Source organism: Fundulus heteroclitus, chromosome 21, assembly GCF_011125445.2.
Source record: "Fundulus heteroclitus isolate FHET01 chromosome 21, MU-UCD_Fhet_4.1, whole genome shotgun sequence".
Lineage (NCBI taxonomy): Eukaryota > Metazoa > Chordata > Actinopteri > Cyprinodontiformes > Fundulidae > Fundulus > Fundulus heteroclitus.
In genome coordinates, this window is record NC_046381.1 from 39,930,112 (window position 1) to 39,939,351 (window position 9,240).

At 41.2% G+C, this 9,240-nt stretch overlaps 1 protein-coding gene across 1 annotated transcript; it reads left to right on the forward strand.

The window, feature by feature from the left end:
* The first annotated feature begins 266 nt into the window (after window positions 1-266).
* Window positions 267-1,388, forward strand: LOC110367984 (caspase recruitment domain-containing protein 8). Its single transcript, XM_021314934.2, has one exon. The coding sequence runs from the start codon at window positions 267-269 to the stop codon at window positions 1,386-1,388; it is 1,122 nt and encodes a 373-aa protein (XP_021170609.2).
* The last annotated feature ends 7,852 nt before the right edge of the window (window positions 1,389-9,240 follow it).

The following is a 9,240-nucleotide window of genomic DNA, read 5'->3' on the forward strand; positions in this document are numbered from 1 at the left end:
TCCCCAACGATTTCACACCAACACCTCTTAAACAGCCCCTCACCAAAGATTTCTATGAGAAGAAGGAACTGGGGAGGTGTTTGATGGGTCAGAATAACTGTCCTCCCTCTGATCCTTCTCAGTGCAACCTAGTCCCAAACAGAGCAGCCCAGACTGACCTCCCCCATGCTTCAGAGTCTGCTTTGAGGAGAAGAGAATCTACTTTTATGTCTCCTTCAAATGTCGTAGGCGTCAACATCTTACCCCGAACTGCAAGTTTACCCGACATGAACCTGCAGAGCAGATTTGAGGAGTTTACTCCTGGTGACGAAGATGATGAAGGTGATGAAGATGATGAAACCTACTGGTTGCGGTGCTTCAGTCCAGGCCTGTACCAGTGCAGAGTGAGCGGTCTGGTGTTTGCCATGAAGGCAGAAGGAGACGTGTCCTACAGGATTGTTTCTTGGAGCAGCAGGTTACTGAGCCAACAGGGCAAGAAGCCTGCAGGACCTCTGTTTGACATCAGATGTCAGCAGCAGTCTGTGGCTCAGCTCCATCTTCCTCACTGTGAGATCCGCTCCACAGGTGGATGTACCTACCTGTCAGTCGCTTGTGTGGTCGATGAAGACATCAAGTTCATCAGGCCTGAGGAGATCACAGAAACTCACGTCATCATCAACATCACAGAGTTTTCTGCTTTTGGTGTCGTCAAGGATGAAGATTCTTCTCCTGACCCGGTCCAAGCCTTGGTTCTGCTGTTCTACAAGCCTCCAGCTGCTCCAGAGTCTGATCATCAGATTAATGTGTTGCTGCTGCCTAAAAACGTTGTTCTGAGACATGTGTTGCGTTTTAGGAAGAAAATAGATAGAGATGAGAAGTTTCTAGAGACACCTCCACACTGCAGACTGCAGCCGAAGCGGCTTTACACTCTGTCCACACGTCCTGGAAGACAGTCGGTTCTGGTTCAGCCCAAAGAAGCAGAGTTTGATGCAGAATCGTACGACAACTACCTCCCAACGTTCCACTTGGTTTATGGGAATTTCATGAGACGCAATGAACTCTTTCTGAGGGAGGGCAGCTTCAATGGCATCTGGAATACAGAGGTTTGTCTTTCTACTGCTGGAGTAGGAAGTTCCTATGGACCAAGCGAGCATCTTGAGGAAATAAGGACCAACTTCATTGAGGGGATATCAGGACCGGTTCTGAAGAGTCTGCTGGACAAACTCCTGGAGATAAAAGTCCTCAGTGATGCTGAGAGGGAGGCAGTAGAGGGGGAGAGGACCAGAGGAGACAAAGCTCGAGTTTTAGTCAACATGGTGAGGAACAAAGGTGACGATGCAAGTTCAGAGATGATCCGCTTTCTCTGTGAGCTCAACCCATTCTTCTCTGGACATCTGGGGCTGATGTGAGGAAAAATGAACAGAGCTCTGTTTTCTGTTAGACTCTGAAAAGGTTGAAATGTCATTGAACCTTCATAATCTGCTTCAAATGATTCAAAATGAGGTCAAACTTTGTGAAGAAAGAGAAAAGGTTCAGAGAGCTGGAAAAAGAATTGAAAAGATAGGGTGTTTGTACCAAGGTATCTGGTTGTCAAGTAAGTCTCTCCATTACTTTCTGTTTTACTTTTGATTGATTTATTTACTTATTTTTCATTTTCTTTTCACAGTGGTTTTTAAAATGTTAAATCACCAACAAAAGACATAAAACGAAATTACAACAACAAAATTTGGTAAAGACAGAACAGATGAGACATATTACTGAAAGGGAAGCGAATTCCACTTTGGTGGTTCTGTTACTGAGGTACAGAGATGAACATAAAGAATCACACCTTCAAGAGACTAGAGGAAAGTCCTTAACAAGAAAATGACCTCAAACAGAAAAACCAAATTCACTTAAGAGAGGAAGAGAACAAGAAAATAATCCACTATATAGTTTTGACTGCTTCACTTTTTTGTTTAGATTTAAAAAAAAATACTAAATGTAATTAGAATCTAATGTAAGGTTTAATCAATGGTAAATATGTATTTACAAGCTAGCTCCATTGTTCTGGACTCTGCATCACCTGTGTGGTTCACGGTTGGCTGGACTGTTGTCCCTGAGAACCAATCAGCATTGCCGTCTGATCATTGGGTTGATCAACTACAGCTGTTTAAATATCCAAACTGTCTTTCTGCATGGCTGTGATACTCCTGTGTCTCTAATGTCTGCTCTGTCTCGCTCTGGATGAGACACTCGGTCAGTCCATTATGTCTCATTTAACCCCCTGTCTCTCAGTCTGAGCCCCTTATCCAGCCTTCCTGGGAGGTCACATGTAATTACCCCTCAGAAACAGCTGACATATATATTAATATATCAATATGTACTGTAAATTTTCATTTTAAGTGTTCTGATATATCAATGTTCATGATTATTTAACATTAAAAAAGTAGATGTTTAATATTACTCAGTAAACCACCAACTACCTTTATAATATATAGTGTCATGCATGCCATTGTTTTTCTTTGTATTTCTATATCAAAAATAAAATAGCCTCTCTCCATTTTAAAGCTCTTGTTACCAGAACAAAAACATAAAATTCATTGTTATTTCCAGCTTGTATAACCAAAGTTATATTATTGTATTACTAAGTATGGAACTTAATTATAGTTGCAATAATTACAGTTGAAATGTATATGAAGAAAAGCTTACTTTAAAAACTGATATTTTTAATAGATTTATGGCAGATGATTTAAATGTAACACATTAATAGGATGGACTAAAAACCAAAATTAAAATTAAAATAGATGCATTTATCAGTAGCTAGCAAACATAAAAAACAATGTATGGTGATGGCGGTTGAGGGATTTACTGTTTTTATGCAGATATAGAGGATAGCAGGTCACATATTGGTGTAATAGAAATCAGTGAGAACTGATCATACTATTTATTTTCTCAGTTGAATGTTTTAACCACAGCTGTACAATGGCACAGTTGGTAGCAGTGCGGACTTCAGCAAGAAGGTCCTGGGTTCAAATCAAGTCTTTCTGCATGGTGTGTAGACCAAAAGACAACACAGACTAAAACGGTGACTCTTAGGTCTGTTGTTTACTGTAAATTGCCAGTACGGTTGTGTGTTTCCATTGTCCTGAGATAGACTGGTGACCTGTCCAGGGTGCACCAGGTCCTGTCTTGCCCAGTGACATTTAGATACAGGCACCAGCCCCTATAAGCGAGTATAGAAGAGGATGGACATTTTAACCACTTTTAGAATAAAGGAAAAAGGGATTCAGACCTTTTAGAGATCCAGACTCTGTAGTTGGAGGAATATCTGGTGTTTGCATGAATTTCATTGTATGTGTGTTTTTATTACAATCCCCTCTGTCACTATTGAGGGCCAAATGTGCCACAATCTGAAATAATTATATGTGAAATTTTAAATAAACCTGTAATTATCTGTAAATGAAAAATAAATATATTTACTAACATTTGATTCAATAAAGATGTGTTAAATTTTGTGAGTGGACAATATTTTCTTAAAAACACTACTACTAGGGGGGGTAGTGGCCTAGTGGTTAGAGCAGCGCGCTTGCACTCAGAGAAAGAAGCAAGTACCTGGTTCGATTCCCACTGCCTGCACTCTGGGTCCCTGAGCAAGACCCTTAACCCCAGATTGCTCCCCGGGCGCCGCACATGGCTCTGCTCCCCAAGGGTGATGGGTTAAATGCAGAGAACACATTTCATTGGAGTGTATGTTTCAATGACAATAAAGATGATATTACATGTTACATTACATTCGTGACACTGTTGATTATTTATCTATCGTTATTGTTCGGGTGTTGCAATTTGCAGACGGTCACTAAGAATAGTGAACTCTGCATAGAGCAGTGATTTTCAACTAGTGTGCCGCGACACACTAGTGTGCCGTGAGAGATCGTCAGGTGTGCCGCGGGAAATTATCTAATATCACCTAATTAACCATTGTCGGGTGTCTGTGCTGTAATAAAGTGTAACAGATAATGTAATACTCTTTTATTTCAGTGAGTGGCAGCAGATGGCGATAAATGCCTGTAAAGACAATAGAGTTAGCGCTGCACGACACGTGACAGTTTGGGATCTCAGCAAGACGAGCAAGTGACAGTGATGGAGAAGTTTTTGAAAAGGAAAAATGCAAATGCCGAACATGGCCCTGGACAAAATTCTGACACAGATAAAGGCCGTAGTATGAGTGGTCAAAAGAAAAAAGACAAGACGGTGAGCTCGAGGCAATACAGCGAAAGTTATCTTTCATTTGGATTTACTTTCACAGGGGATGCGACAGCACCGACGCCGCTGTGCTTGGTGTGTGGTGAGAAGCTATCCATAAGCGCCATGGTGCCAAACAAGTTTAAACGCCATCTCCAAACGAAACACCCTCCGTTCAAAACAAGCCGATGGACTATTTTGTACGCTTACGTACAAACAATGAGAAACAGGCAACTTTTTTTTAGAAAAACCACAAAGTTAAACAAGAGAGCGCTCAAAGCTAGCTACCTTGTTGCTGAACTCGTAACTAAATCAAAAAAGTCCCACACTGTGGCAGAAACATTAATACTGCCAGCTTGTAAAGCCATTTTAAATGAGATGCTCGGCCCTGACGCGGCCAAAGAGATAGCTAAAGTGCCTCTCTCAGATAACACAATTCACAATTTTGGAAAAGATGCACATCAGTGAGAAATTTGCCTCGCAACTTGATGAGTCGACGGATATTAGTGGACATTCTCAGCTCTTGGCCAACATGTGTTTTGTGGATAGAGAAACCATTAGAGAAAACTTACTATTTTGCAAGGCACTGCCAGAAAAATCATCAGGAGAGGAAATATTTCGGGTCACGTCGGAATATCTTGACAAAAGCGGACTTACGTGGGAAAACTGCACAGGTGTCTGCACTGATGGAGCCGCAGCCACGGTCAGGCGCATCAAAGGCTTCGTAAGTAGGGTCAAAGAAAGAAACCCAGATGTTATTGTTACGCACTGTTTTTTGCACCGTGAGGCCCTCGTTGCAAAGACCTTACCAGCAGATCTAGCTCCTGTGTTGGATGATGTTGTGCGCATAGGCAAGGCAAGGCAAATTTATTTATATAGCACAATTCAGTACAGAGACAATGCAAAGTGCTTTACATGATTAAAATATAGGAAAATAAAACAGAATAGTGTAGAAACAAAAAAAGAACATTTGAAAACAGTAAAACATTTTAACTTGAACATTCAAAGGCAATTTTAAACAAATGTGTTTTTAATCTCGATTTAAAGGAACTCAGGCTTTCAGCACTTTTACAGTTTTCTGGAAGTTTGTTCCAGATCAGTGGAGCATAGGAACTAAATGCTGCTTCTCCATGTCTGGTTCTGGTTCTGGTTCTGCAGAGCAGGCTGGAGCCGGAAGACCTGAGTGGTCTGGAGGGTTGATGCCCTGATAACAAGTCTGTGATGGATTTAGGTGCTAAGCCATTCAGGGATTTATAGACTAACAGACGTATTTTAAAGTCTATTCTCTGAGATACAGGGAGCCAGTGTAAGGACTTTAGAACTGGGGTGATGTTCTCTACTTTCTTAGTCTTAGTGAGGACGCGTGCAACAGCGTTCTGGATCAGCTGCAGCTGTCTGACCCACTTTTTAGGCAGACCTGTGAAAACACCGTTGCAGTGATCAGTTCTACTAAAGATAAACGCATGGATTAGTTTTCCAGATCCTTCTGAGACATCAGTCCTTTAATCCTGGAAATGTTCCTCAGGTGATAAAAAGCCGACTTTGTAATTGTCTTTAGATGCTTTTGAAGGTTCAGGTCTGAGTCCATCACTACTCCCAGATTTCGGGCCTGATTAGTGGTTTTTAGCTGAAGCGACTGAAGCTGTGAGCTAACTTTTGATCTCTCCTCTATTGGTCCAAAAATTATTACTTCTGTTTTGTTTTTATTCAATTGAAGAAAATTTTGGCACATCCACGTATTGATTTCTTCTAGTTCATAGTGAACTTTGTGAAGACGCGACCTTTGAAATGTCGCTTATTTGCGTCTTTGTGTGAGGAAATGGGATCGGAACATAAGGTCTTATTGCTCCACACGGAGGTCCGGTGGCTGTCGCGCGGCAAAGTGCTGGTCCGTGTGTATGAGCTGCGAGAGGAACTTAAAGTATTTCTGACAAACGAGAGGTCCGATTACTCAAAACTGCTTGCAAGTGATGAGTGGTGTGCAAAGCTGGCATACCTGGCTGATATATTTTATGATCTGAATGAACTGAACACATGGATTTAAGGCCGAAATGAAAACCTGCTTACAAGCACTGATAAAATGAACGGATTCCATTTAAAGGTGCAGCTCTGGCAACAACATGTGCAGCGTGGCAACCTTGAGATGTTCCCGCTCACCGAGAAACGTCATGATGGCAACACTGCTGTAATGTGCGAGGTGATTGGCACACATTTGAAAACTCTCGAGGTGAAGTTGTCATTTTATTTCTCCTTAGCCTTCACAGAATTCCTTGACTGGGTTAGGGACCCATACAGCTCAGCGTCTGTTGCTGGAAAGGACATGACTTTAAAGGAGCAAGAGGAACTCATTGAACTGAAACAAGATTGTGGTTTAAAGCTAAACTTTGCTGGTCTTCCTTTGAACATTTTTTGGTTATCTGTTGCCAAGGAGTTCCCCATTCTGGCCAACAAAGCTTTTTTGACATTGCTCAAGCTTGACTGCGATAAAAGCGAAAAACAGAGAGAGACTGAGAGCTGTTGAGGAAGAGCTTCGTGTGTGTCTTTCTACCATTCCTGCCAGGATATCCATTTTGTGTGTTTATCGAAACAGGCCCAGGTTTCACACTGAGTATAAATACATTTAGAAACTATATTATTAACTATATGTATTGTATGTACTGTGCAGTGACGTGCGGTAGGGTTCATAACTGGTGACGTCATGAGAGTCAGATTTACAAATATATACAGTCTACAGAGTAGACTCAGTGAAAAGTGCTGAAGGAGACTGATTGAGCCAAATAAATTCACCAAGATACATGGAAAAAATATTGATTCTTTGTTAAAAAAAAATAAAATAAAACTAAATTATTTGTCATTTGATTGGTAACAGTTTATGAGTTATGATGGAGTTCTGCATTTGTGACACATTTAAAAACTATAACCCACATCACGCACATTTTATTACAAAAACAAAACATGAATAATTATCGCTGTCTTACCTCTACTTATAAATGAAGTCTATGCGGCGCTCTTTCTGCACAACATATCGGTCACTTCCGGTAAAAGTTCTCTTTATCTTCTTCAGTTTTAAAAGTGATTAACAGCTTTATACCCCTGCCTTCCATCTGAGATTTTGACATTAAACCTAAACTTTGAAAGAAGCCCCAGCACAGACTCATTTAAAAGTGCCAAACACCTGCCTTCTTCTGTCACTCACTGACACAAACTGCTGACATATTTGATCAATGTCTAAATTGTCTAGTTTTGTTTGGTGGACATGGCACACAGCAGCATTGTTAAGCCTTACTTGAGTCATTGTTGATCTGAGCCATGTCTTTAGCCTCCTGAGAGCACTAAAACTCCTCTCTGCCTCAGCTGAAGACACTGGGTTCACCAAAAGCAATCTAACAAGCGTTTCCACTTGATCAAACAACCCTCTGACTTCTGTTGTCATCTCTCTGAGAAATGTGACCACCTCATCACTGGACTTGCAAGCATACTTAGCATGAAACATGTTCAACTGAACCTTCAGACTGTGGGTACTTAATTCTGGATACTGGTCCACAGTTTCATCCACATCTCCAGAAAGTAAAATAGCCTCCAGTTTCTCCAACACATTTAAATCAGACTGAGTGAACCTCTCCTGAAATTGCATATCAACAGTGTCAAGCATGTGGGAAATTATTTGCGTGTCTTTTAGTATAATTCTGATATATTAACGCTGTTGTCTGTTTCTATGGTAACGATACTGAATGTAGTGTAGCTGACATAACAGGGCGGGAAAAAAGTGGTTTGAGTTTTTTTTCCAACGGTTCAGTTATATTTTAAATAAGGTATTCACTTATTTTTACACTATTCTCTATTACTACTTTAAGTCTCTCCTGAGTAAAATTAGGTCTTAATATTTCCACAAGTCCCTCTCACCTGCAAGTCTGAGTCCACTGCTATCCCTGAATCGGTTAGCATGCTTGTGGCCTGCTGAATGACACATATACAACAATAGAACCTTAAACTGCCCTTTATTCCTTTATCTCACACATCTCATCAAGAATATTTTCGCAACACTGTTTGCATTTTACCTGAAAACCCGTAGCATCTTCCACTGAGGAAGCAATCTGAATTATATTTGTTCCCTGTTAGAAAGAAGAATAACCTGCATTAAATGCTGTCATGTTTTGTTACTCATTTTAATTCGCCCAAAAAAACTTACACGTTGCTGCTGTTTAGTGAAAAAGCTCTGGATGTCAGGCAGCTTTTTCGGTGGCATTTTTTGCCAACCCTGAGTCCAATAGGTTAGCTAGCGGTTAAATGTAATGAACACCGCTGTGTTGCTATCTCTCCTCCTGTCGATCACATCAAATGGTGGGAGTAGCAATAGCGGGGGCTTTTGAAAGGAAGCGACAGGAGAGGGGGGGGCGGAGGGGGGTGATGGGGAGAAAGCGAGAGGCAACAGATTTTTTTTTTTCTGAGGAGCGGCGGAGTTTTTTTTTTTTTTGTCGGGGTTTGTGGACGGTGAGCAGTGGGGAGAACTTTTTTATTTTCTTTCTGAGGAGCGGCCTGAATGGGGTTTTAATCAGATATACACAGCACCGAAAGTAAAATACGTGTACAAAATATTGGTGGGGACTGTCCCCCTACCGGTCAAGATTGGTGGGGACATGTCCACACCAATCCTTAAGGAAGTTACGCCTATGGCTCAGGGTAACATGAGCCACTCTGACTAGAAGCTTTGTCACAAAGGAAAGTTTTAAGATTAGTCTTAAAAGTAGACGGGGTGTCTGTCTCACGGACCAAAACTGGGAGTTGGTTCCACAGGAGAGGAGCCTGATAGCTAAAGGATCTGCCTCCCATTCTACTTTTAGAGACTCTAGGAACCACCAGCAGACCTGCAGTCTGAGAGCAAAGTGCTCTGTTAGCAAACTATGTAATGCTAATGGCTAATGCTATTGTCGATCATTGTTCTGCAACAGCAAAATATCATTATCATCTTTACTGTAACATTACCTCTGTCTTTGTCACGTTTCCCTCCTCTTCTTTTCTTTTTTTCCTCCCCTGGGCACC